Source organism: Nesoenas mayeri (genome assembly GCF_963082525.1).
Source record: "Nesoenas mayeri genome assembly, chromosome: 11".
Lineage (NCBI taxonomy): Eukaryota > Metazoa > Chordata > Aves > Columbiformes > Columbidae > Nesoenas > Nesoenas mayeri.
In genome coordinates this window covers 10,541,261-10,569,002 of record NC_137563.1, presented here as the reverse complement: position 1 = coordinate 10,569,002, position 27,742 = coordinate 10,541,261, and the positions used below count along the sequence as shown (strand labels likewise).

At 47.6% G+C, this 27,742-nt stretch overlaps 1 protein-coding gene across 1 annotated transcript in view; it reads left to right on the top strand.

Annotated features, from left to right (window-relative positions):
* IGDCC3 (immunoglobulin superfamily DCC subclass member 3) overlaps positions 1-27,742 on the top strand; it is a gene marked incomplete at its 3' end in the record, with an annotated part of 103,100 nt that overhangs the window by 57,908 nt on the left and 17,450 nt on the right. Inside the window, exons 3-7 of the mRNA XM_080351267.1 lie at positions 3,733-3,877; positions 6,839-6,969; positions 10,892-11,029; positions 17,204-17,362; positions 25,777-25,942. Of these exons, the coding sequence (XP_080207393.1) occupies positions 3,733-3,877; positions 6,839-6,969; positions 10,892-11,029; positions 17,204-17,362; positions 25,777-25,942 (739 nt within the window). The remainder of the gene's footprint in view (positions 1-3,732; positions 3,878-6,838; positions 6,970-10,891; positions 11,030-17,203; positions 17,363-25,776; positions 25,943-27,742) is intronic.

Sequence of the window (27,742 nt, the reverse complement as noted above, 5' to 3'; positions counted from 1 at the left end):
CTTACACTAATGCTGTACTGAGCAAAAAAGGATTGGCCACTAATGGTTTCAATTTAGTTTTTTATGGAGTAAAGAAAATTTCACTCGATACCTATTTTTATTTTTATTCCACTGGCCTTTCCATGGGGCCTGTTAGGATGGAGAGAGTGTTTGTGCTTTGATTAGAGGAGACCCAGCAAGTTCATTTACCGGAACAAATCCTATGTGAATATGGATGAGCAGAAGAGCTGCTGCTCACCTGGGCTGTGTCTGTAGGAGATGCCTTCAGGGACTGCGTCCTGGTGAGGGTTTGGTGGTGGGAGATCCTAACCATGGGGTTCTCTTTAGGGAAGAACCTCACCTGTCACCCAGCCTCATCCTAGTTGAGGTCCTCCATGATAAAATATGGGGTAAGAAGAGATGAAGAGTAACTGCTTTCCCTCGTGTGTTAGTGTGGCTATAGACAACTTGGTTTGGATGTAGCTTTGGCCAATGTCTTTGGGAGAAGGTGCGCCCATGCCTGCAGCATGAGAGAGCTGCTGGGACCATTCCACATCTGCTGTGAGCTCATTTTATTTTGTTATTCACTGGTCAGGTGTGATGATAGTAGAAGCTCTGAGGCACTGTGGCTTAGAGCATCAACATGGAGCAATGAGTGTGCACATGATTTACGTGCGATTTTATAGCTTGATGACTACCCTACGCTCACTGTGTGTGTGGATGGTACCATGCTACATGGAGATGGCAGAAGGGAGTTTAATGGGAACAGGGTGACACTCACCCAGTCCCATGACAGCAAAAAGGGACCAGGGGCAGCCCCAGTCCCTCCGCTGGCACATGGATGCGGCATTGCCAGTCGGCAGATCTGCGGGCAGATGGATCAGAGGGCACCTCCCCTCTTAGGAGCTGGTGGGTGAATATTGTGATTGCATGTATTTATTTTTAAAATGATGATGGCCATTAGCATAGAAATGAGCTGCAGCTCCCTGGCTGCTGGCCAGCCTCACCCGGGCTCTTCTCTGTGGCGGCTGAAACAAAAACCACCGGGCTGCTAACGGGTGACAAGTGACAAACAGGAGCAAACACTCCACCGTATGAGTTTGTTATGGCTGGCTGGGACATATATAAAAACCTCACATATGTCAGGAGAGATTTAGCCCCTCCAAGCGATGTCCTGTAAAGCAGTTTCTATCCCTCTCCTTACACCCAGTGATTTATTTCCCAGCTGAAAACAGCATCTCAGGTAATCACTCGCCTTCAAGTTTTCTTGCTGTTTTACAGGACGTGCTACAAGAGCTTTTGTCTCTGCAACTGTAAATAAACTCGTAAACCTGTGTTAAAAATAGCATTTTGTAGCTCAGCACATGAATTTTTAATGCATCTTCTGCAAGCCAGCTGGTCTTGGCAAGGGTCGCAGTGTTTCCTCGGCATTTAACATAAAACTGTGCTTCAGAGCCACATTATAGGGTCATTGAAGAGCAATATTTTACTTAACATCCTCATAACTGAATTATTTATAACTTCCCATGTTTTATTCATGATAAATATTAATACTAGTGTCTTTAAGAGTAGAGGTTATTGCTGCAGTTTTACCTATCAGAGGTGATATTATTGAAATAAAGGAACAGCGATGAATTCTGTAGCCAGCAGAGCAAAGTCTGTGCTGGGGCTGTTCTCATTCACACCTCCCTCTTCTTATCAACCCTGTCAGCCACCGAAAAACCTCAGCACTGAGCATCTGTACATTTGAGAGGAATTTTCCTGCAGGCATCTGAATTTGGTTTTTGTTTTTTTTTTTTTTCTGTATTAATGAGCTTTGTGTCTTTCTCATTAATTCTTTTCTTCATTTCTTGGTGAGAGTTCATAAATTTCGATTGCAAGATGCTCACCCTGGTCTGAACCTCCCGGTGGCAGCTTTGAAATGTCCTGCAGGCTCCCTCGAGCTCTCCTGCCATTGGCACCTCTGGACCCCCCATTTTTTGAAGCATCCCTTGAAAGAGGAATCATCTGGTGTGGTGGAACCCCCCCAGCAACCTTTGGGCTCCTTCCCACATCACTGAGTGCTCTGAGCCACGAGCAGTCTCATTTCAAGGCTAAATCTGTGCAAACTGGGTAAATTGCTGTTCTACCATTGGGCTTCATCCTTTACCAGAGAGGATATTTGCATTATCGTAGAGTAATAGATTAATTTGGGTTGAAGGGACCTTCCCAGCTTCCCAGTGCCACCCCTGCCATGAGCAGGGACATCTTCACCAGCTCAGGTTGCTCAGAACCCTGTCCAGCCTGGCCTGGGATGTCTCCAGGGATGGGGCATCTGCCACCTCTCTGGGCAACCTTTCGTCTTGGGAAAGGGAAATACAGTTTTGCGTGATCTTTCACCTTCTGCTGGTGTGTTCCCATCACACTGGAGCATTGCATGGCTACCTCTTGGTCCTGCTCCCACTGGTGCATCCCGATGTGGGGCTGATTGCCCTTCCCAACCTGACACCCATGCAGGACCGGGGCTTCGCTGTGTGTTACTCGATCAGCTTAACAAATCTGCAGTCAGTGGGTTGAGAGCGGTGGCTGGGGGAGCAGCGCGGGTTAATGCAACACATATTTAATGTATGATTGCTAATGGCCATCTCCCATCTGCCCGAGCCCAACTGGAGTTTGCAGATGAATGATTAAGCTGCCCTGACACAAATGCAGCTTATTCCTTAGCAGAGGTACATTCATTATATGTGATGCATGTAAAAGGGGATGAGGCTTTCTTGCTGCGGAGGGGGATGTTGTTGGGCTGGGGTAGCAGAGCAGGATACTCTCTTGGAGTTTATTTTGTGTGATAACGTGAGAGATCTTTCCACAGGTGCAGCGCTGTGAATGAATTATGAGCTAAATAACCACTGGGATGTTTGTTATCCTTGAATATGTTCATTGCAGAGTCAACAGGCAGCACCTTCCAATTAATTAATAGTAATAATTACTGTATTATTTATGCAGCTCTAACAGCATGCCCAAGTCTTTCCACATGATGGTTACAGCTGTGGCTGTGTGGAGGCGGGCTGGTCTGTATTTATCCTGCATGGGTACGCTGAGGTTTCTCATTCACCGTTGAGTGGTGCCAACCCTAAACCTCTCCATCTGCTGAGCTCTCGGCACCATCTCTTTCTGGAGCCTGTTGGCCCATGGGCTGGGAGTGTGGCTGTTCCTTCTGCAGTGCTGGAAGGCAGGGTGTGCAATGAGCTGGAGCAAGTACCAGAGATGGAAATCAAGGGCTGTAAGTTTTACTGGGGTATCTGGGAGCAACTTTGGTGAAGACATAAGCAGTATGAGTTTAGGAGTCAAGCCATGCACTTCAGAAGGATATTGACAGCAGATAAGACACTGGCAGCAACAGAAAGAATAGGCATATCTTTTCTGATGTGAGCTTGGATCCAAAGCTTGCTGTGCTGTTGAGAATGACCTCCGGTAAGTGCCAGAGCATCTTGCTCCCTGCGTAGACCTCGCTGTGGAGCCTGTGTGTCACAAAGCACTGCCTCCTGTCCTGGTTGAACCAATCAGTTCAATGTGCAGAGGGAAACGTATGTCAAGAACTTGCCACCAGTCTTTTTTCTCCATGCGGGAGTTTGGCTACAAACCAACCTTCTGTTCTTGCATTGTGATCCCATTTGCTGTCTCTGGCAAACTGGGGTGTTTCTAGGTCATGCAGAGTTATTGGCAGTGGATCTCTTTTCACGTGTGAATATTTTTATCTCTCCTTGTGTCTTCCAGCGATGTCCGACTTCCACATCCACCCTCAGAACGCAGTGGTGGAGGAAGGTGGTGTAGCCAGATTCCAGTGCCAGATCCATGGGTTACCTGAGCCGGTCATCCTCTGGCAAAAGAACCGCATGCCGGTCAACACAGACAACGAAAGGTAGGACATGTGCAAACCATGTACTGCTGTCCTTTCTCCAGGTAGAAAAGGTGGCCAGGCTTGCTCTTGCTCTCACAGTTGTTCTGGGACACAACTGATCGGGGATGAGGGTCTTGGACAGTGTTTCTGCCATGGAACACTCTTAGTTAATGTTGTGGGTTGTCTGAGCTCCTTCTGGTCAAACACTGTGTAGAAATAATAACCTGGAGAACAGGAGGCTGAGGGGGAGACCTTCTCGCTCTCTACAACTACGTGAAAGGAGGTTGTAACATGGAGGGTGTTGCTCTCTTCTCCCAAGTAACAAGCGACAGGATGAGAGGAAACGGTCTCAAGTTGTGCCAGAGGAGATTGAGGTTGGATCTTGGGAACAATTTCTTCCCCACAGGGCTGTTGGGCATTGGAACAGGCTGCCCAGGGCAGTGGTGGAGACACCATCCCTGGAGGGGTTGAACAGACATGGAGATGAGGTTCTCAGGGACGTGGGGTAGTGTCAGGGGTGGGGTAACACTTGGATGTGATGATTTTGAGGGTCTCTTCTAACCAAAATGATTCTGTGATCTCCCAGGAGAGGCAGATAAAGCCCACTAGTTGATTCTGGAGTGGGCAAGGCCTTGCATTGATGCCCCCGATCAGCTCTCCTCCAAGGTTACTTTCTAGCATGAAGAGCCCACCCAGCAGTCCTAGCAGAGCCGGGGTAGCTTTGGCATCCTTAATCCCTCCATGGCTCCATTTTGTGCAGTTCTTTCCAAGACAGATCCCTGACTTAGTGTCTTCCACATAGGTCCCGGACTCCTGCAAGTACTGAATTACACTACAGAGAGCATCCCTTGCTGCCCTGGGCTGATGTTTCCCATTCCATCCTCCTAAAGAGACCCCCCAGCTGCCCTCCTTCCCCAGCTGAGGCCCTGGACAGCACGTCCTCTCTTCCTGTGTTTGAGAAGCTGCTCCTTTTGTGTGGGAAATGTCCCTCATCAGTCCTCATCACGGTTTGATCCTCTGAGCAGCGGTGGGGCTGGGGTGAGGACAGGTGGCAGGAAACGTGTGCTCCGTGCCGGCAGCCTCCGGCGGTCCCAGCTGCACCTCGGGAGCCGCACAACCGATGGCGAGGAACAATCGGTGGCAGCACACCTCGATGGGCAATTGAAGTCCGTGCGTTGGGAACAGGAGAAAGCAGGAAGCTGTAAATATTTTCCTGAAAGCCTCTATTCTTAAAAATGTCAATTGTGCAGCAGAATGCGCTTGGGTTCTTTGGAGGCAGGAGAAAACACGAGGGCTGGAACAATGCCTGACCTTTTCAGCGTTACGGTGAACTTACGGTAGAAGGACCCAAGAGGCCCAACCCTGCCGTGGAAAACTGCAACTGTCAGGTTTTATTTTTCCTTGCGTTTTTCACCTGAGCTTTTTTTAGCCCAGCACAGGCTTGATTTGTTAAACTTGATCTCCTCTGACGGCTCCTCACTCACACAAGTGCTAAACTGGAGATGTGTAGAGTAGAGCAACTGGTCCGAGGTGGTGTCAGCAGAAGTCAGGGGTGCAGAACTGGGCCCGGCGCCTTGTGTGCATCCCAATGAGATGCTGCAGGACTGCTGAAGTTCCCCTGAAGTCTTTCATGCATTATTGCCCCTTTCCAGTTGAGTCCAGGGTCACAGGTGTGGAGATGGTGAGACATGTGGCAGGGATTTGAGAGCGAGCAGGATTTCTTTTCTCCAAGGCTAAGGACCCCCAAGACTGAGCAACCAAGACTTTTCTCCAACCCAGAGATCTCCAAGTCATCCTCATACCCACTGCGTCTCCTCCGGGGCAGGGAGCTTGCCCAAGCCCTGGAGACCATGGGCTCAGAGCAGTTTCCCTGCATTCAGTGTCTTCATTTTTAACAGATTTGGCTTTTTGTAGCAGTAAAGTTACAGGGAAGGTTTTTATTGTCAGCTCAGTAGATTAATCTCTGACACCAACAGGTCTGGGTGATGAGAGTTGCTTCTCAAACCGAATTGGATTTCTGCATTAATCACGCTTTGTGCATTTCTGTGTATAAAGTGCATATAAATTTGTATGCCGAGTCTTGCACTTGGAGGCTTTGAAGGCAGAATAATAGCTTTGGAATTGAATCTTCTAATGCTGTGGGCAGATTGTTAACAAAAATGAAGGCTTCTTGTGGTATAATTCATCCAAAACAATGGGCATTTTAAAGTCCCAGAGAGATTGCAATCAACTTCGGGACGTGTAAAACTGATTGCTGCCACGCTGCCGCCGACACTGAGCCTCGCATTTGGAACCCGGTGCGGGGAGCAGGTTATAGGCACTTAACCATATGCTGATATGGAAAAAAGATATTCTTCATCTTCCAGGCGGAAATGGATTATTAACTCATCACAGTGTAATGACTTACTACCAGCCAATTTAAACACACAGTTGCCAAGCAACGTGTAATGTATGTATACATATATGTGTGTGTGCATGCATGATTTACATATATCTACGTTTTCAATATATAACGTACTTATTTATATTCATGTATGCCTACTTGCTGGCTATTTTAAGCATGCATTTCCACACATTTGAGGTTTTAAGAGCAGACATGTACCCTGATGCTTGTCCATGGTCACTGTGCTCCAGCTGATGAGCGATAACTCCCACATCAGCTGGATTCACATCCCAAAGCTTTTCCACAGCTTAACTAAGAAGGTCCTACTTTGTAGCCTTCCAGTAAAAGTCATCCTTTCTCAAGGATGCATCAGAAAATAGAGGGAACATGCCCCCTGTAAAAAAGCACCAGAGGCTCATATAGCCCCCAAAATAAAGAACTGATTGCAGTGAAAAGTGTGGGCTCAGCATCGCTGGGGTGGGATCAGCATCTCTGCGCCGGGACGTGGGGAGCCAGCACCCTGCTCCGTGGGTGTGCAGCCTTCTTTCGCATCGTGTCCAGCTTTGCAGGTTTTTATTTCTGCCTTTCTCTTCCTGCAGGTACACGCTGCTTCCCAAGGGCGTCCTCCAGATTACGGGACTGAGGGCAGAAGACAGTGGGATTTTTCACTGTGTTGCCACCAATATTGCTAATGTGAAGTTCAGCCGGGAGGCCAGGCTCACTGTGTCAGGTTAGTACCGCTAATGCCGTCCTGACTGTCGTTCCATCTTTTTCTTCCTGTTGCTGGTCTGGAGCAGGACAGTTAGAGAGAGGTTGAGGCTGACAGCACTGAGAAGCATCTCTCTGTCCAGCCGTAGCCCCTTCCTTCTTCTGGATTCTTGCTAGTTCCTGCCAGATCTGTCCATTTGATAGCAGATAAATAAATCTGTCTTTCTGCCTTTACATTAGTGCCAGTTACTGGGTAGAGGGAGGACGGTGAGAAAATGAGTTACAGCAGCTTTACATTAAATAAATTATTTTGGAAATGTGGAAGATTCATCATTTCCTTATGAGATCTGCCCACTCTGGAAGTAATTGCAGCACACAGGGTGATCAATTATTTATCTAATGGAGGAATTATGTTCCATAGGCTGTTAGCATTGCATTGCAACTGAAGTGGGCTAACTTTTCTTTGAAAGATGAGAAGGAGAAGCCCTGAGCACCTCAGGCTGAGTTTGACTTGGTTCTCCATCCACATTTGAAGTCAGTGACTGAAACAGGTTTTCACCTCTGGAAGCTCCAGCTAAAGAAATAATGGTGCATTATGGTTTCCTCTCCAAAAAAGGGGGCCAAAATCACCAAACCAAACTGCTGTTTGGTTTCATGCTGGCAGAGGTAGGACGTGATGGAGCCATAGGGGCAAACCAAAGCAACCCGCATCCACACTTTGTATGTGTGCAGGTTTGGCCTGTTTGGGAAAGCACAGAAAATGGCATGTGGGCGCAGGGAGGGAAGGATCAGGGTGCAAATATCACGTTTCGACAGCTGTGCTGCCCTCCGCTGAGCTGCCCATTGCCCATCCTCTGTCAGCTGTCCCCGTGGGACCCAAATTGATCTCCTGGAACCCTTTCCAGCAATAACTCAGAGAGGAGGAGGAAGCTGGCTGCTTGCAGGGGATGAAGGAACCTGCTGGCAGCACTTTCCTTCCTCTCGTTGGCAGCGAGCGGCAGCTCTACTACGTCTTCCAGCTCTACTGATTGATTATTTTCAGTGCCTGCTTAGCGGAGATGCTCCTGTGGGGCTGCCTGCCTCTCTGCACTGACACTTTTCCAGCGCAAGCTGCGGCTCTCTCTGCTGCCGTGCTTTTGATCAAGATCTAACAGACGCTCCTGTCCCTGCTAGAGTCCCTGTCACCGCTGGCGGTGCTGGGGACCTCCCCGTCCTCACCACGATTGCTGCTGGCAGAGTCCCTGGGGACCATGTGCTTCATTAGAGCCTTTTTCCCCTTTCAAAACAAATCCCCCCCCGTTTTGCCCTGAACCCTGTCAAGCTCCAGCAGCACTCGCCTGCCACAAGTCCCTCATTTTGTCACTCCTTGCTTTCCGACCCTGCAGCAAAGAGCATTTCTGGTTGGAGAAGGAAACCTCCTCCTCGATGGTTGGCAACAATCAGCCCCTTTGCACGATGCTGGTGTCTGGTCACCATGTCCCTGTGGGGTCCCTCTCTCTGCTGTCCCTGGAGCTGCCACTGCTGTGGGTGTTTTGCTCAGAAGCAAAGCGACGGGACCATTATGTGGCCTTTGCAGGAGAAGGTGACCAGCAGTGGGAATGTTTCCCACACCTGAAAACCCAAATGCATATTTAGGACTCAGAGTATAAATCAAACCGTGTGATTTTTTAATTTCTTATTCCCAAAATAGAATGGTGTATAAATTCTGCTTTTGTCTCCGCTCCCATTTACGGATGTTCTTGGGTGACCTTGGACAACTCATTTCATTTCTCTGTGTTCTGAAATATTGAAATCACTGTGTAATACAATGATGATATCGTATTATTCTAAGCATGAACATTTAGTATTGTGGTTTAGAACAATAAATCTACATGGGTTTTAAAGGCACTCCGAGGTGCTGAGGGGGAAGGTATTGTTTTTCAGATCTCTTGGGGTTAACCAGCCGGTCATATGAATTTATTGTGCATTCTGGTTCTCATAAAAAAATCTGCATTTTATGGCTTGCAGTGAAATGCATTTATTGAGAAAAGTCAGCTTTTAAGTCACACTGACACGGTGATTTTTCTTGGATTTTGCCTATTTGGACACAACTCCTGAGTTGCTTTGTCACTCCCCATTTAGCCCCTCTAGGAGCGATTAACAAACGAGCCGCTCTGATCTGTGCTTGCCCTTGGACTGTTGAGAAATCCCCCTGCTAATGCCCCGACTTCAGCCCCTGAGCTGCTGTCAAAGTGCAATGCTAAAAATGCGGGAAGAAAAGACATGTTTTTTTTCTTGGAGAAAAAAACCCTCGCAGGGTTTTGGTGGATCGCTTCTCTATAACGAGCGTTTTGGACACTGGAAAGTCTGTGTGCTGGGGTGATCCCTCCAGCAAAGCCCAGCCCAGGGCAGAGCTCGGCTCCCCAGCCCTCCTCGTGTCCCCCTCCTGCTCGGGGACAGACACCAGCCCAAGTGTTTGTCTCCGCAGGTGTATGGAGCATTTTTGCCAGCAGCAGCTGTCAGATTGTTGGAATTCCTTAAACACTGCTTGAGCTCAGCATTTCTGGAAAATCACCTGGCTCTCCTCGGAAATGAGGAGACTAATGCAGAGATTATCAGTGTTCTTGTTTACTTATGGGAAATGAAGAATATCTCATTTTTTTCCTCCTCTCCTGCTCCTAAGAAATCTGAGTAAAGGCTGAAGGGAACTTTGGCCAAGGGATAAGGCACTTTTTAGGGACTAAATGCTGTACCTGACACAGAATGATGTTTTTGTCTAGTGGTGTTATCCTGTCTGGTGAAATGTGGTTTCTTTTGCTAATCCCGTACCTGTCCGGTTTCCAGTGTCATTGTGCCAGTGCTTTATTTTATCGTGAGTCTGTGCATCATTGTGTACAACAGGCTTCATTCTTGGTTGCTGCCACTTGGTCCTACTGTAGTGCAAATGAACAGTTAGCAATTGCATCATGAGCGATGTTTGTATCGTGATTACATCAGAGTGATGGGATGCATCATCTCCCTGCACCCAGTTCCACCAGGGTGGGTCAGGACAGGGGTGCTGTCAAAGGCAGGGTAGCATGCAGGGGGTTGGACTCTTCTCCCCAGGAACAAATGGCAGCACAAGAGGAAACGGCCTCAAGCTGTACAAGGGGAGGTTGAGGTTGGATCTTGGGAACAATTTCTTCCCCACAGGGCTGTTGGGCATTGGAACAGGCTGCCCAGGGCAGTGGTGGAGTCACCATCCCTGGACGGTTTTAAAAGACACAGAGTTGAGATTTAAAAGACACGAGTTAGTGCCAGGGTTGGGTTAACAGTTGGATTCAATGATCGATGATCTTGAGGGTCTTTTCCAACCAAAATGATTCTATAACCACCCTGTGGGCTGCAGTCATTAGAGAAGTTTCCTTGAGTTTCCTCTCAAAAAGATCCTCAGCAGGAGCCAGAGACTGAAACCTCCATCACTCTCCATGCCCCAGGACAAGACTTTGGGGCAAATGACACCAGCAGCAATAGAGGATCTTTGCAGAGAGGCAGATTGAGGCATTGTGGACTGCATGGATTGCTTTATGGTTTGAGATACTGCAAGACAAAGCAACTCCTCCATTTATTTGCATTCCTGTCTGCACGAGCTGCCCTGCAGGTTATCTTCTCCCTGTGTACCATGTTTTTCCTACACATCGACTCACTGCATTTCCCAGCACGGGTCCTTCTTTATGCCGCCCATATCTGGGTGTTAACAGGGCTGCTTGTGGCCAGGTTGGCTGGCTGAGGTGTTTTAACCAGGAATATCAGGTACTGTGACTGTCATACAAACACTATGCTCCTTTTGTTCATATGCATCTTAAATTTATCCAGGATTATGCCAGCCACTTGCATCATTTGTACTTCAAGAATGCACAAAGCCCTCGGTGTTTCTGTTAAACGAGAGATTCGGGTACCTTTTAACGCCGACGCTGTCCTTGCAGGCTCCCGCTCCAGCGTTTACAAGGACCCCATGATTCTTGTCGGTCCGGAGAACCTCACACTGACGGTGCATCAAACCGCTGTGCTGGAATGCATCGCCACCGGCAATCCACGGCCCATCGTCTCCTGGAGCCGCCTAGGTAAGCCCTGAGATGACCAGGATTTCTTCCTCCTCCTCTCCATTGCTATCGCACAAGCAATAGGTAGATGCCACTGCGTATTTTACGCAACAAGTGATTCGCCCTTTCCATTCCCACTAAAGTTAATTGTAGGCTTGAAGTGCTTTTTATCCTTGCGTCTGCGCTTTGTTTTTTCTCTCTGCCAAGATCTTATTTTCACCTGATAGAGAAGTGGGTTGGTTAAACTTGTAGACGTTTCATGAAAGGTGATAATTTTGTCTTTCCTCAAGTGACAGCATCTTCTTCAGCTGCATCAAAAACATCACCACTGTTGGCCTAGAGAAGCAATATCATACACAAACACATCTTTCACGTAAAACAGCCTTGAAAGAAACTTGCTGCCTGTTCAGAGAGTTTTTAAAAAACTTGAGGGGAAAGAGAGTGTTTAAAGAAGCGTGTTTGAAGCTCTGAAAAAACAAATGCACGATATTTTTTTTAATCGACAAGGAAACCAGAGGCAGCATCTAATGGTGTCATATAGACGAGGAAGAGCAAAGTGCTGTGTTTCTCCCAGTCTGAAAGAGTTATTTTAGGTGATAGTAGCTCAGAAACTATTTTGCCCAGAGCAACACTTCCATTGCCCTGCAGAAATCTGTGCGGAGCAAAGAGCTGGTGGCTTTTGTTTTACCTTCCAGAGCTTGTAACTCTGCCTGTGCATGCTGTGGGGTTGGGTTCAATGTGTTATTTCCCAAACCTACGTGGTCCCTGAGATAACATAATCTTGGGATGCTAATCTCCCTGTGTCCCCTGAGGTGAAGAAATGGGGATAATCCTGTCTCATGCTGCTGGGATGGATGTGGACTTCATCCTTGTGGCTCTCCAAAGGTCAGGGTCCAGCTCTTCCCACCCCAGAGCCATCTGCCAGGGGACACGGACAAGTATCCAACATCAATCGCACGATTTCTCCATCTTTGCCCTCCTGTTCGCATCCTCCGATGGTTTGTAAAATCAGTTCTTGTCTGCCACTAGCTGTGTGGTTTGGTTTTCTTTCCTCCAGAGCCATAACTGTTAGATTGATGCTGTTTTAAAAATTCCCCAGATAGGCTGTATCACTAGTTTGGTTCTCTTGGACACAAGGCACCTCTATGTTAGCGCTCAACTATAATAAACTACTTTATAATTGCCTTAATTATAAGTGCTTATTACCTTCTTCAAAACACTTGTCTCTTTAGAGCAGTGCAATAATGAAGATGTAATAGCTCCATGCGATGTTTGTCTGGATGGTCTGGGCTCAGCATTGCCTTCTGCCAAAATAAATACCCTCTCCACGCTGAACAGCAGCAGAATTAGAGCTAGTTAATGGGAAACAGATCCTGTTTTTATCCCTCCTATTCAGTAGGAATATTTCCTGTCCGAAGCATCACAAGATCTTGTTTAGTTTACATCTCGACAGCGGCATGGCTTACAGGCTGTCTCATAAGTTGGTGGGTTTGTGGTCTCTTTGTAGCCATTTCAGGAGTGTTTTAATGTCTCTGTGTCTGTGTGATCAGGAGGAGGGAGAGGGGTTGATGCTGGACTGGATGGTCCTGAGCATCCGTCCTCTGTACATGTGGCTTCCTCCCATCTGAGGGTCTTCTTCCAGAGTTTCCTCCTGCAGAGCTGGTTCAGCTTAAGTAACCAGTTAAATTAGTCAACTTGGAAAAAAAAAAACCCACCTTTTCATCCACTCCCAGAAATTAAAAGCATCCGAGGCCACAAAGTCTTAGAGAGATGCGGCTGATTTAGCAATAAACCTGACTTAATTTAAACAACAACAAAAAAGGTCAATTATATGTGAACATCTTTCTTGCCTGTTCAAAATAGAGTCATGACATTGTCATTATGATGGGTCTTTGCATTTCGGACGGTCTCACCAAACCGTTTTGCTCACAGTTTTGACATTTTGGCATTTCTTCTATCAGAAAGGAGCAGAAGAACAATTTTGCTTTTACAGCTTTCTGGTGCAGGGGAAAGCAAACCATAACAACATTTGCACTTTTTGCTTTGGCTTTGCTAAAACCTGGCTGGTGTTCAGTGGGGAAGGCAGCTATATTTCGCTTGGAGAAAATATTTCCAATTCTGGGCCAGTTTTTGAGTGTCACACAATCAATTTTGAATTTAATTTCCTTGGGAATATGTTGTAGCCCCCCCGACCACAAACAGAATTCCTGTGTCTCGCCGTGCATGAAATGTCAACATTCATTAGAGAGCAGACTCTGAGAGAAATGTAAAATCATTAAGGGTTCGTTCGGGGAAGACAGGGCTTTTCCTTTCAGAGCGACGCACTTCAGACTTGGACCTGTATGTGCGCACAAATGAATATCCTGGGCACTTACTGCAAAGCCTTTTGAATGAATGACGATTTTAATGTATCTTTACCTTTTAAGTGACAGGCCACGGAGCTGGCCTCCATAAAAGGTACCAAGGCAGAATAATAAACTATTTAGAGAGATATAGAAAAGTGAGGCGAGAGAGAAAAAGACAGTGATTATCTGATAGCGTTATACAGAAGTTGTCAGAAAGGCGCGCACAATGGGAAGGAAATTACTAAAGAGGAAGCCATTCAAGAAGTAAACTATACAACAATTGTAGGAGCCAATTAATTGGTAACTTATTGGACACAGAAGCTTGCATTGGATGGCTGACTGGTTGACAGGAGCGCAGTTCCCGTAAGTGTTTAGAAATAATAGAGTAAATTTCACCACTTCACATACTGAATAGTCAACTGTTGCAATGTACTCTAAATATGCTAATCCACGGTGCCCAGTGTCCGCTGAAGCAGGAGACCCATGTATCTAAAAAGTGGAAGGCTACTGTGGCACAATACAAAGAATTCACAAAAGAGCTAAATGATCAACATTAGAAAGTTGTTACTTTCTTTCTACTTGCTACTTATAAAAGAAAGACGTTCGTGTCATTGCATATTCATATTGCCTGGCACGTTTTAACGGGTCTCCGTAATTAGTGCCGGTGTGCCAATCACTTGGTTAGCAGGCGGAGAATAGGCTCCAGAAAGCATCACATACACCTTGGAAAAATAAATAATGTGGCTTCCAAACCCCAGGGCTCTTTCATCCAAATTTCACTGCTGTGGGCAACCTGGAAGCCTCTACTTGTCCACAGCCAGGATATCCCTTGGGAGCATCTCCCCTTTGGAGAACGTTCTCCTTTCTTCATCCGTTGTGTCCATCTGCTCTTCACAACCAGCTGAACCTCCCTTTTCAGCCCTGATCAACTGGGGTTCAACGGGGAGAATGTCAGACATTTCCACCCGGACTGGCTTGTTTTAATCCCTCAAATTTTCTGCTGTTGACTTCACAAAAAGAAGTACAAGGTTGTGTTAAGTGGGCAGCAGTTTCAAACCTACGTGAGTCCTGGGAGCTTTGGGCACCAACACTAGTGTTAGATTTTGCAGTCTTTTGGTTCTCCTCCATGGAGAGATGATGGCAAGTGATGCCAGGAATCTGGATTTTCAGGGTCTGGATCCCTTGGTCCAAGCCACTCTTCAGGTCTCCATGTAAGTGAAATGGGTTAAAATAGACAGAAACCTTTGCAAAGCAGGTGCGAGATGTCAGTACCTCTGCACAGCACTTCTACAAAGTGCTGAGCTTTCAAGACGCGAGGAATTTCTTGTGTAAATACTCTGTATTATTTATGCACGTTGTCAGTGTTACTAAGTTGGACTTGATATTAACTGAAGAGACCTTCTAGCTGGTCACAGGATGGCTCAGGTGGAGTGAGGCACAGCAGAGTGAGGAGGAGGATGAAGCAGGAGATATTTCTTTATTATTCCTCTCCAGTGCTCTTTGGAAGGGAGGAACTGAGCAAGAGGCATATGGGATGATCTGGCACGGTAATCTCTGCTGGCTGTTAGAGTTGGCCACGATCTCTGACTCAAATGGCAGATCCCCTGAGATTTCTGAGCTGGGAGAGCCTTGTTCTTTAAGGAGATGAAGGATGCTAGGTTGACAGGAGACGTTTCTTCAGACCACCAGCACCTCTAATTAATAGTTGGAGCTAGAGAGGCAACTGGACACATGTCGATGCTGGGGTTTGGCCTGTGTGGAGTACCTGCTGCAGGCTGGGTCTTTGCCTGCTTAAATTATGTAGCACGTTATAAATAATACAATAAAACTACTGACATTCAAGTCACATTTCTGTGGTATTTCTTGAGGCAACGATGTGATGAAGCATCCAGGGGTGGCCACTCCACATCTTTCACTGGTCCCGTCCCTCCCTCGAGAGAGAGATTTGATTTTTATGCCTATTGTAAATGTGGACTTCCAAAAGGTCTAATTTAAAAGATGAAATCAAGTTTAATTTGAATTTAATTCAGGCCTCTTTTACACTTCAATTCCAATGATGTTTGAAAGGAATGGTTCCTTCCTACTGCTCATTAAATGTGGGACAGGTCATGTTTTACTGTCCTTTTTATGACTGAGACATTTACTGCTGCAGTGGCTTGGCCAGCTATGCGATCATTTAATCATTTAATGACGTTGTTTTTCTCTCTCTACAAGACCCGAGCATTTTTCTTTGCAACGCAAATAATTAAGTGGTCTGGCATTGCCTGCCTAATGAAGCAAGAAAATCTTGAAGTTTAAAAATTTCCTGAAAAGTAATACATAAAGAGCATGGCAGGAGATGCATTTGTGAAGTGCTTTGTAGCTTGCAGGCCATGTTTTGCTGGTGTTTCCCAGCTGTTAATCTGAAATAGGATCCCTCACTTCCACATCCCAGGCTTGCGAGCTGATGAACCTGTGCTGTTCTGATTAATGCTGACAGAGACACTTGCTCCCCATCCAATCGTGTGCTTTTCCGTGTGGTTCCAAGTGCTTTCTGGGCAGCAGGTTGCAAAGTGGCATTTTCTGGTTGATGGTTAATTTGTCCCTCTCCTTGAGTGCTGCTTTGCCTTCATGTTTCCCAGTCTATTCCAGAACCTGTTGGTTATGAACAGCCCATATCCTCATAATATTCTTTATTATGCAAAGCATGATATTACATCTAAAGCATGTGATGGCAAGATAACTTTTAACTGGTCCTGAGTGCCTGTGTTGAAGCATGAAGCCTGCTTGAGGTCAGGCATAGAATCATAGAACAGTTTGGGTTGAATGGACCTTCCCAGCTCCCCCAGTGCCACCCCTGCCATGAGCAGGGACATCTTCACCAGCTCAGGTTGCTCAGAGCCCCGTCCAGCCTGGCCTGGGATGTCTCCAGGGATGGGGCATCCACCACCTCTCTGGGCAACCTGGGACAGGCTCTCACCACCCTCTTAAAACACAAACCAACACAACAATAAAAAGCAATGGCCTGATACTAATGAAACACAATGTAATTAAAGCTGGCTGGGAATTTTCTAGTGAAAACAAGTTTTGTTGGAAAAGGGTTAATTCCCTGATACTGAGCTGTTTTGGCCTGCCACAGACTCAGGATGAAGTCAGCCCTTTCCAGTTGCCCTTCCAAGCCAGAGCAGCTGAGCAGATCTAACCACCCAGCTCAGAGTTTGGCTCCTTGACCCTAAGCTATTGTATGTTCAAGAGCTAAGGAACCGAAAATGCGGTGCTCACATAGTTTCCAAAAGCAGTGAGATGGATCCGGCCAACAAAAATCCATCAAGAGTTAGCAGGCAAAAAGGCTCACGATATTCTCAAGTCATAATTGCGGGGACAGTTCATGAGGGAAGTCCTGCTGTACGTTGGCTGGTCTTCTCCTTCCTAGAGCATCTCTGTTGGGAGCAGGTTGTTGGTCTGGTTGGATCCTTGCTCAATCTGATGTGAGAACCCAGGCAGGCAATGGCTCACAGAAGGTGATATGATTTAACATGATTTAACCATTCTATTGAAAATGTTCTGGGTGTTTCATCTTAATCTGAACATGTAATTGAAAGCTCTCACATTTCTTCTGATGGTACTTTGGTTTTCCAAGCAGCACAAAGTACGGTTTTGGGCAAATGTGACTGAGGATCATGTGTTTTGTCCAGAAGGCAGTTCTGCTAAGAGCATCAGCTAAGACCTATTCACTTGACTTGGCAAATCCCTGTAACAAAACGTGGCACCACTCCATGAGTGCTTAGACTGGCTTCACTAAGGGCTGTGCCCTAGAGAACTTCACACAAAGGTCCAGCACGTGACTCTTATCCTTTTCCCCTTCTTTCAGATGGCCGTCCAATCGGCGTGGAGGGGATCCAGGTGCTGGGGACGGGAAATCTCATGATCTCAGACCTCACCGTGCAGCATTCTGGCATCTACGTGTGTGCGGCCAACAAACCTGGCACTCGGGTGCGAAGGACGGCGCAGGGCAGGCTGGTGGTACAAGGTGAGCAAACCCGGGACTCAGGGAGCAGTGATGCCCACATCACTGTGCCCTCTCCACGGGCTCCACGTGTCACCTGGGTGCTGGGATGGGTTTGGTTGGACAGATCCTGACTTTGCTTCTCTCTTAATGCGAAGCTTCACGTGGCCTAGCAGTGTGGGTGTGGAGCCCAGAAAGCCAAACTGCATCTGGACTGCATCAAAAGCAGCATGACCAGCAAGTCAGGGAGGTGATTCTGCCCCTCTACTCTGCTCTGGTGAGACCCCACCTGCAGTGCTGTGTTCAGCTCTGGGGCCACCAACATAAGAGGGACATGGACCTGTTGGAGCAAGTCCAGAGGAGGCCATGAGGATGATCAGAGGGCTGGAACTGCTCTGCTATGAGACAGACTGAAAGGGTTGGGATTGTACAGCTTGCAGAAGAGAGTCTCTGAGGAGACCTTACAGCAGCCACCAGCGCCTAAAGGGGACCTACAAGAAAGCTGGAGAGGGACTTTTTACAAGGGACTTTTTACAAGGATACATAGTGATAGAACAAGTGGTAATGGTTTTAAACTGAAAGAGGGGATATTTAGATTAGATAGAATTAAGAAATTCTTCCCCATGAGGGTGGTGAGGCATTGGCAGAGGCTGCCCGGAGAAGCTGTGGATGCCCCATCCCTGCTAGTGTCAAGGTCGGGTTGGACGGGGCTCTGAGCAACCTGGTCTAGTGGAAGGTGTCCCTGCCCATGGCAAGGGGGATTGGAACAAGATGATCTTTAAAGTCCCTTCCAACCCAAGCCATTTCTTGATTCTATGATGGTATCAGACAAAGGACTTCTCTTCTAGACATGTGGCTTTCCAGGTGGATGTATGTCAGTGGCAACCAGGCATCACTCAACTGAGGCCTCAGCTGCACAGGTTGCAATGGTTTCCCACTCCATCATAAGCATATATTTGGTTTAGCAGGCACTGCTTGTTGCTTGTTACTGTACTTGTACATCTCAGTAGAAAGCCTGGGCTGAATTAATTGGCCAAATTCATCTTTTACTCCTGCATGGTTCTTATTGATATGGATACACGGGCCTTGTCCTCATGTTGGACTCCTCTGCATGGTAGATATCGCTCCTGCAGCCATACTCAGTGGATGTCACTCAGAGTATTACTCTCCAATTTAAATGGCTTAAGTAAATCTAAAGCCATTTCCAAAAAGTCAGCAAGACTGTTTTCTTTAGCACTTGACACTGCATCTGAGCCCCTTGCCATGATGTGAGTGAAGCCCCCTTTGGGGACCATGCCCGGGAGATGCAGGTTCCTCCCCTTCCCCACTGCTGCAGTCCTGAAATGCTACTTGTGAAGGGTGATCCAGCCCAGAGTAGAGATCAGCACTCAAGAAACGAAACAAATCCCCTCCATGTGCTCTGTGCAACCAGTCTCCATGGTGAGGGGAGTCAGGGAAGGGTTGCAGAAGTCAAACCCAGCTGGCAGCGTGCTCTGAATGGCACTAATCCCTCCTGATTGCAGGCACTCACCTCCTCTTCAAGCTCGTCCACTTAAAGCATCTCACGCTCTCATCAGTTCACTCATTAACTATTGACTGATGATATCCTGAATCTAAAATTATACGTCTCTTGCCAGAGTGAGCTAATTGAACCTTTTATGCTGGTCATGGGGAAAGTGCCCCACTCCAGCCCTGGTGCTCACTTGATGTGTCCCTTTGTCGCTGGTGGTCACCCACCACCGCATTGCTTGTGCAGCAGCCACGGTCCCTGACACAATTACAAGTCCCGTTATTAAGAAATACCAACCCAGGCATTAAGAACAACCCTGCCATACTGGTACAAACCCTTTAGAGCTGCTGCAGGAGATGGTGCGTGTAGCAGAGGTCTAAACCCAAAGCTGACGTACAGGAGGCAGGTGGGCAGAGCCAAGAGAAATTGCCTGGAAAATCTTTGAAGTTGTAAAAATACAGTTATTGGACACCGTTCGCTGCTCCTTTTAGCAATGGGATGAGAAGGGGAAAGGTAGCACAACTCGTCATCGCTACAGATGGGCAGTTTTCAGTCTCTTTGGAGATTCGAACATCAGCTCCTGAGCAGCTGGTCTAGTGCTGGGGTAGATTTACTATGGGTTTTCACCCAGGGAACCAAGATGATAATTTTTTCCCTAAAGTGGTACTCACAGGGCCATGGGAGCCCAGCCTTGCTGTGGGAAGGGGATGCTCCAGCGTGCAGCCTCAGCAGAGAAGCTGGCAGCGGTGTGGAACGTGTCCTTGGAGTAGCCCTTAGACATGAGCTGCAGTGTCCAGGACCCCAACTTCTGTTGTCCATCCATAAAACGCTTCGTGTTTACCATGAGGCTGCCCTGCCCCAGGGAAGCTCATGGCAGACTGCGGCCAGGCAGCTGGAGTCCTCCCAGCCTTGCTCACCCTCCCTCTGGATGCAGCTTTTCCTTCCTCCGAATCTTTTTTTTGCCTGGATTTTGCAGCTGAGAGGTACAAGTGATTGCTGTTCAGGTTTATCTGGGAAGAAAACACCAATAATGACTGACGTGGCAGACCTTGGGGTTTTTATCTTTGTCAGGATGTCAACAATGCAAATTACATCCCTAAAGAGAAGAAAAGTGAAGAGCGGGCAATCAAAAGCCTGGTTGGAGAGGAAGTTAGCACAGGGCTGGGACGATACCAGGCCAGGTACTTGCGCCTTTACACAGGGGTCCTTCAAGCGCCTGGAGGCACAAATTAACTTGCGCCAGCCTCTTTTGAAGGAGGCACGTTTTATAAGTGGGAAAGTGGGGGAGAAAAGGCGATGTTTCCTGCCATAATGCAAGAAATTAGCAGGAGGCTGGGACATAGACCATGTCCACCCTCCCACTGCCAGCACTGGTCCTTGTCCCAACCACAGCAGAGGGGTCCTGGTGCCGGGCTCTGCTCTTTCCCTGGCAATAACATCCTTTCGCATTGCAGGCTCTCCTTCAGTTCATCTAACGCAGTCTTATTATCTTCCTGGGAATTCCTCCTCCCTTCAGAGGAGAAGGCGTTGATCCCCCACTCCCTCCCTCCCTCCCTGCCCTCCCCTGGCCATTTAGACTCCTTTGATCTCTTTTGTAAAGGTTCTCCCACAAGAAACTTTCAATTTTTTTCTTCAGATCCGCGGCACAGCCATTTGAATATTGCTTTGTGCTGGGGCTGCAAATGAAAGTCTCATGGGGGGAGTTGTCGAAAGGCCGAATGTGTCACCGGCTGAAATGGAGGGTGTGCGTGTGGTGCAAGGGAAGAGCAGGCTTTGGTGGCAAGGAAAAAAAAAATAAAAGAAGAAAATATATATATCAAAGTGCTTTCTCTCTACCTCCTGTGCAAGCTTTTGTGCTTTATTATGTGTTTGGTGTCATAACAAACTGATGGGCTGTGAATGGCCAGATGGTCACCAGTGTTCTTTGCTCCACGCTTCATTTCCTCCTGAAAGCTATGCAGAAAAATGAGATCCCATCTCATAAATGAGTGCCCATCGTAGGGATGTGTTTTGGAAGGCTCTGCTGACAATGACTGCCTTGTTCGCCTTGCTTTCTGCTGGCAGAACTGGGCAGCGCTCCTTGGTCCAGCAGATCCGGCCACTGCTGGGTTTCCTGATATTTCTTCCATCGTTATTGCTCGCTGGCGTTGCAAGCCTTGGCTGCGGGGTTGAATTCAGCCCCGGATGTATCACAGTTGCTGTGTTTTAGGCTCGGCTCTGTGGTACTTGGTTTGTCTTAAGTTTTGCCCTAAACCTAAATTCATGCTGCAAAACCAGCTTCAGTATGTGCTATATCTTAGAGTTGCAGAATGTCTTGGGTTGGAAGGCAGCCACGAGGATCATCGAGTCCCAACTCCTGCCTCTGCATAGGACAACCCCAAAATTCACACTGTGTGTCTGGGGACATTGTGCAATTGCTTCTTGAATATTGTCTTTCTTAGATGTAGGTCATATATATGGGTCAGTGTGCCCCATGGAACAGTCCCCTTCCTGCCCACATTTTATTAATACTTCTCAGGGGACAGATGGGACTTGGATCTAGTGTGTTGGGATGCTGGAGTGAGTCAGGGTGCCTGAGCCCCTCAGAAAGACACCAGTGGCTCATGTCCCCTGGGAAACAGGCATAGAGCTCTCAGGGAGGTTGTCCATCAGCCATTGGTGGGTATCATGAACTTCTTGTCCCACCAAGATGCAAGCTGGAGCTCCGCAGCAGTGGGATGTGTTCCATGTTTCTCTTCCTTCTCCTCACCCCAGCTTTCTTCTCTCACTATGCCACGCTTACTTGAGAATTAATGACGGCTTCATTCTGAGGAGTAAGGGGCAAGGATTCGCCTGGCACCGGTCCATCGGCTGTCCATGCTCCCCCGTCCTCTTCTCTGTGAGTTTTCGGGTGCTGCAATAAGCCCCACACCTCACTCATGGCAAGAGCAGCAAAGCTCCTGTTACCTCGAGGGACACACTGGTGGCCCGTCACCACTGAGCTGAGATGTCCCCTGTGACAACACGCTGTTACAGTGCATCTTTGTGCTATCACAGTTTGTTGAGCACAGCAGAAGCTACTGAAGCACTTCATTAATGATTCTGGGGGTGGTATTAAGCGTTATTGCTTTTTGATACCAATGTCATGCCTTTAAATATTCATTAAAACTGCATGATCCCCTCCCTCCCATTAAGTCCTGAATAATCAACGCTCTGGTTTCTTCATCCTTCACAAGCCAGGGTTGGATCTTGCTGGCTCCTCCTCACCTGGTTTGAATTCTCTGCTCTGAATGGTGTTCTTAATTAAGTAAGATCTTCATGGAGGAATGAGAGATGCTTCCTTGCACCATCTCTGATGGCATTTTGGCACATAGGGTGGAAGGGGGAGAGGTGTTCAGGCCACTGTGACTCCATGCAGGGTGAAATGAGCCCTGACAAGATGCTCTGCTAATTATGAAGTATGAGGGACACCTTATCTGGGGACACTGGTACAAACACCAGTTCAGGTACAGCCTGGCCCATGTCTGTCCCTGTGGTAAGACCGTGGTGGCACCCGGACTGTGGCACCTTGAATCCTGGGGTCACTTTTGGGCCTCTCACTACAAGAAAGACATTGAGGTGCTGGAGACCTTCTTGCTCTCTACAACTGCCTGAAAGGAGGTTGGACCATGGGGGATGCTGGTCTCTTCTCCCAAGTAACAAGTGACAGGACGAGAGGAAATGGCCTCAAGTTGCACCAGGGGCGGTTTCTAGATTGGATATTAGGAACAATTTCTTCCCAGAAAAGGCTGTCGGGCATTGGAACAGGCTGCCCAGGGCAGTGGTGGAGTCACCATCCCTGGAGGGGTTTAAATGATGCGAAGATGAGGTTCTTAGGGACATGGTTTAGTGATAGTGTTGGGTTAATAGTTGGACTTGATGATCTTGAACATCTTTTCCAACCAAAATGTTTCTATATCCTTTCTCTGATGCTGTCAGAAGCAGGTGATGGGGACAAGGAGCCTTTTATCTCCATGGGTTTCTGCTGCAGCATGGGCTGCACCTTTTGTGCTGAAAAAAAAAGGAGGGTGAGACCTGAACAGGGCAGAGCAATGTCTGAAGAGAGCCAGGAACAGCAGCGGCACATCCCCTGTCTTGCAGCAAGAGATGCCACCAAGCAGGGACAGCTCAGCACAAGACAGGAGTCATTGGAAGGAACAGCCGCCTGCTCCCCAGAGACTTTAAACAAGTTAAACAGGGTTTTGATCCAGTTGTGTTTAGCGAGACAGCAAAGAGGAGGGATGGCAGAGGGGAGCAGGAGTCTGAGGAACCCAAGGGACTGGGTTCTGAATAGCATCACTGGCACTGAGCCCACGGCCGCAGCTGCACCTTCCTTACCCCTGAGTCCCCACATGACACTGCCCCAATTTGTCCCTCTTGATACAGGCTATTGAGGATAAGGAGAGCCGGTGATTCCAGAAGGGTTACACTGGATGCTTCTTTCCTTATTTAAACTTTGTTTCTGCTGGAACACAGAGCAGGTTTGAGGTTTGGTGAAGCAAAGTGGCCAGATCTTTAATGAAGCTGCGGCGAGGAGCTGGAAGGCATCTGGGCCCTTCCTTGACATCGTGGGTCTGCACCTGCAAGTATGACTTGTGTAACTCGTGAGCCCGGGTGAAAGCAGGGATGTGCACAGCCATTGCAAAATAATTGCTCCTGCAAAACTGTGCCAGCACAAACTAGGGGGCGGGAGGTTAAGGAACTCTTGAAAATCAAGTATCAGATGCTCTTGTTGTACACCACAAAAGGACCGTTCACTGGAGGGAAGAGGGTTTTTTCCCCATGTATCCGTGCTTCCAACTTTTATTGAACCCATCCTGAATTTTATCTTAATTTATAACTCTAGAGGGGAAGAAAAAATGTAGGAGGGAAAAAGGACAGGGGATCAGTTGGCACCTGGGGAAGTTTAGCAAGAGAACACATGTTCGTTAGGTTGCTGAGGTCAGGTTCATTAAGAGAGCCAAGTGCCAGCAGAAGTGGCCTGACAGTAAAGTCTGCCAGCAGACACCCCACTAACATAAGTCAGACCTGCCATGCTGTGCTTCCCTTTGTTTACTGAAAATGCAAAAGGGGGCTCTTTTGAGGTAGACAGGCTCTGCGATGAATTTGAGTCTTCCTGCTTGCAGGACTTACAATGTGCATGACTTCGCTCTTACACACACTCACCTTGCCCTGTGCTTTGGCCTCTCTGCAGCTGCGGCGATGCTCTGCCCTGGCACAGCTCCTGCAGCAAACCCCGAGGGGTTTTTTTGGCGGTGAACCACAAGGTACAGGTCTTTCATAGCCTGACCACCCCTCGAGACATTTTCATGGATCAGTTTGCTCCTTTCTCCCATCCCAGCATCTCTGAGCCCACCAACCCCCTCCTTGGAAGATGCCAGCGAGTGGCATCGAGTGTGTCTCCCTGGGTAATTTTGCTTTTGTCGGAGAAATTCAACACCAGCCATCCATTATGTGATGCTAGTTGGTAAATTCATTACAGGCCCTAGCCTCTCCTCTGTTTGTCTTCATTGCGATGACTGCCCGTTCCACCTGATTTTAGGTTTCAGCAGCAACTTGGAGTATATTTATCACTCTGCCCTTTGAAGCGTAACTGCTTGAATAAACTCAGCCTATTTAGCAGTGTCTTTCAGGCCCTGCTTCCTGTAGGCTGATATGCTGGTTTATTCTGATAAATGATTTTAAATCTATTTTGAGCTACTGGAAGGATGGAAATCACTTTATGTTTAAAGATGTTACAGTTAAAGGTGAAAACACTTGGTTATGACGTGAGCAGCAGTTACAGCCATGGCGGAATCTTCTGCCAGGCTTGGTAGGACCCCAAGGGTCCCAGCTGCAGATCTGGGGTAAAAAGACTTCTTGATCTATTGCTACCAGGAGAGTCTGCAGCAAACCTGGTATTTACTTGGGAAGGAACAACCTGCCAGGTTGCTGTATGCAAACTGTACGCTGTATACATTGCTTTCTATTTGCGAGTAGTTTGCTGATGGCATACGGGTCCTTTGGGCAAGGCTGTAGCTCTGCCATCAGTGAAACAGCAGATCTCCCCAACTGCAAATACAATAACTGCCGCATGGAGCTGCAGCCTTTCTTCCCCACCACTCTTCGTACTGTCAGTATGTGCTGATTTTTGCATGTCTCCATAGCAGAGGGCTCGTTTCTGCCGGGTGATGGCCCCACGTGGTGCCACGCACTACGAACGGTTTGTATACTTTCCATTTGATGTATGTGCAAACCACCAGAGGTTCTGACCTCCCAGCCTGCTCCCCGAACAGGCAGGATGTGTTTTTAAATAACTTTTGTCAGATATGGATTATTTTGCAGCCTTAAGGTTGCTTTCACTGGGGAGATGTGATGTGAAGGGGCTTAGACCTTAATGCTGTTCATCTGAACCCTGCAGGACCCACCTCTGCTCTCCATACAGCAACCAAATTGCAGCATTGAATCATAGAATCACGCAATACCAGTCTGGGAGGGACCACAAGGATCATCTGGGCCAACCTTCCTTGGCAAGAGCATGATCTAGACAAGCTGGCCTAGCACCCTGTCCAGCTGAATCTTAAAACTGGCCAATGTTGGAGAATCCACCACTTCCCTGGGGAGATTATTCCAGTGGATGGTTGTTCTCATCATGAAAAATTTTCCTCTAGTGTCCAATTGGAATCTCCCCAAGAGTAACTTGCACCCATCGCCCTGTGTGACTCCTTTTAGAAAGGGAGTCTCCTCATCTTTGTAGCCACTCTTTAAATTACAGATATACCATCCAAACCATAGTTGCCTGCTGCCTGTGCTGTAGGTTGGCTGAGTATTCCGTGCTCCAAGGCAAACAAGACTTATTGAAGTTCAAGCTCTATGTACCAGGACAAAGTGGGATCTTTACAACTTTTCTTACTCTCCTTCCTCCTTGCAGCCCCCGCAGAGTTTGTGCAGCATCCCCAGTCCATCTCCAGGCCCGTGGGCACTACTGCCATCTTCACGTGCGTGGCCCAAGGGGAACCACCCCCACAGATCACTTGGCTGAGGAACGGGCAGATCCTGGAGACCAGTGACCACATTAAGCTGAAGAATAACAACAGGTAAGTCCTGGTGCACTGACTGCTGGTTCTTCAGTGAGGGGGTTGAGGGCAGTGTGAGACACACAGATGGGTTCTGTATTCCCCAGCACCAATCTGGAGTTACTACACATGGAGGACTGACATGATGGTCCATCAGGACCTACCTGATGGTCCAGAAGATGCTGTCCCTTCCCTCTTGGGGAGGAGCGGTTGAGGGAGCTGGGGCTGTTCAGCCTTGAGAAAAGGAGGCTGAGGGGAGACCTTATCACTGTCTACAACTGCCTGAAAAGAGGTTGTAGCACGGAGGGTGTTGGTCTCTTCTCTGGAGTAGCAAGTGTCAGGACAAGAGGAAATGGCCTCAAGTTGCGCCAGGGGAGGTTTAGATTGGATATTAGGAAAAAATTCTTCCCAGAAAGTGTTGTCGGGCATTGGAACAGGCTGCCCAGGGCAGTGGTGGAGTCACCATCCCTGAAGGGGTTTAAAAGGCATTTAGGCAAGGTTCTTAGGGACATGGTTTAGTGCTAGAGTCGGGTTATGATTGGGCTCAATCCTGAGGGTCTCTTCCAACCGAAATGGTTCTATGATTCTATGAAAGAGCAAATTGGCTCATACAGACTTCAGCTTTTGCACAGATAGTGGATTTGAGGCAGGTGTGTGTGGAGGTTCATTTTGGAGCGATGGGTGAAGGCTGACAGAGAGCAGTGGGGGTCTGCAGCACCTCATGGGGAGCCAGGCAGACCCTGCAGTCACCGTAACCCCATTGTGCTGGGTAATGGCTGATGTGCTCGAGGCCAAGATGGGGATGAGAGATCCAGAGAGACTGATGCAATGCCCCTTGCCCAGCTTTTGAATTAAAAGCCATTGTTTTGAACAATCTGGACTCTAGTTGAAAAGGAAGTTGGGGAGATATTGGCTTCCTTTCTGCATTAGCAAAGAGCTGATGTGAAGGTGATCATGTTCAGAAGCCAGTCAGTGGATTTAACTTGGGCTTTGATATACTAAAACACTGCACCAGTCCTATTAGCTGCACTTTTTAGGCTTACAGTTCAGTGCTTCGTGCTTTATTGTACCAGGACATCAGTGTTAGACTTTGACTGATGATACAGAAACCTGTCAGAAGTTTCACTTTTGTCCTGATCCTCATTGGGTATTTCTAGAAGGACCAAACGTTGTCCCTGGACTTGGCAGGGACCTCACTCACTCCACACTTTAACCCCCAAACAGTGACTTGCCTGGCTGTGCAAATGCAAATATATTTGAAATAATATTTGCGTAGAAGCTGACTTCCACTAAACTTCAGCCTTTTATCTCACCAGGGAAGAGTGTTTTCGCTGAGTACTAAATAACTGCATTTTTGTGCAAGGGGGTGGGGGTGTTTGTACGGAGGCGATGATATGGTGGGATGCACTTAGTGAGAAAATTACAAGTTGACAACATAGTTTCTATGGAAATAGCATGGAACAATATACTGCAAAATAATAGTACCTGTGTTGTAAACCTGAATTATTGGTAGAGAATTGTACTTTGTGGTGTCACAGAACTGCTATCTGTATTAAAAATGGTGTCTCATGAAATGCAACTACCCAACCTCGCTGGAGGGTCTGGACCTTCAGTTCAGACTATTGGGAAGTGCTGTGCAGGCACCATGGCTTGTTCCTCAGGGGAGAAAAGTGGGTTTATTTTTCTAAGTTTCTGTATAATAGGGCTTTTTGTCTTCAGGTTTGAGGCTTTTTTAAAGGTTTGTTATATGAAGGAGGGAAGGATGTGTGTTGCATGAAGGATAAGGTGTGAGTTGCAGTAAAATCTTATCAATCACTGGAG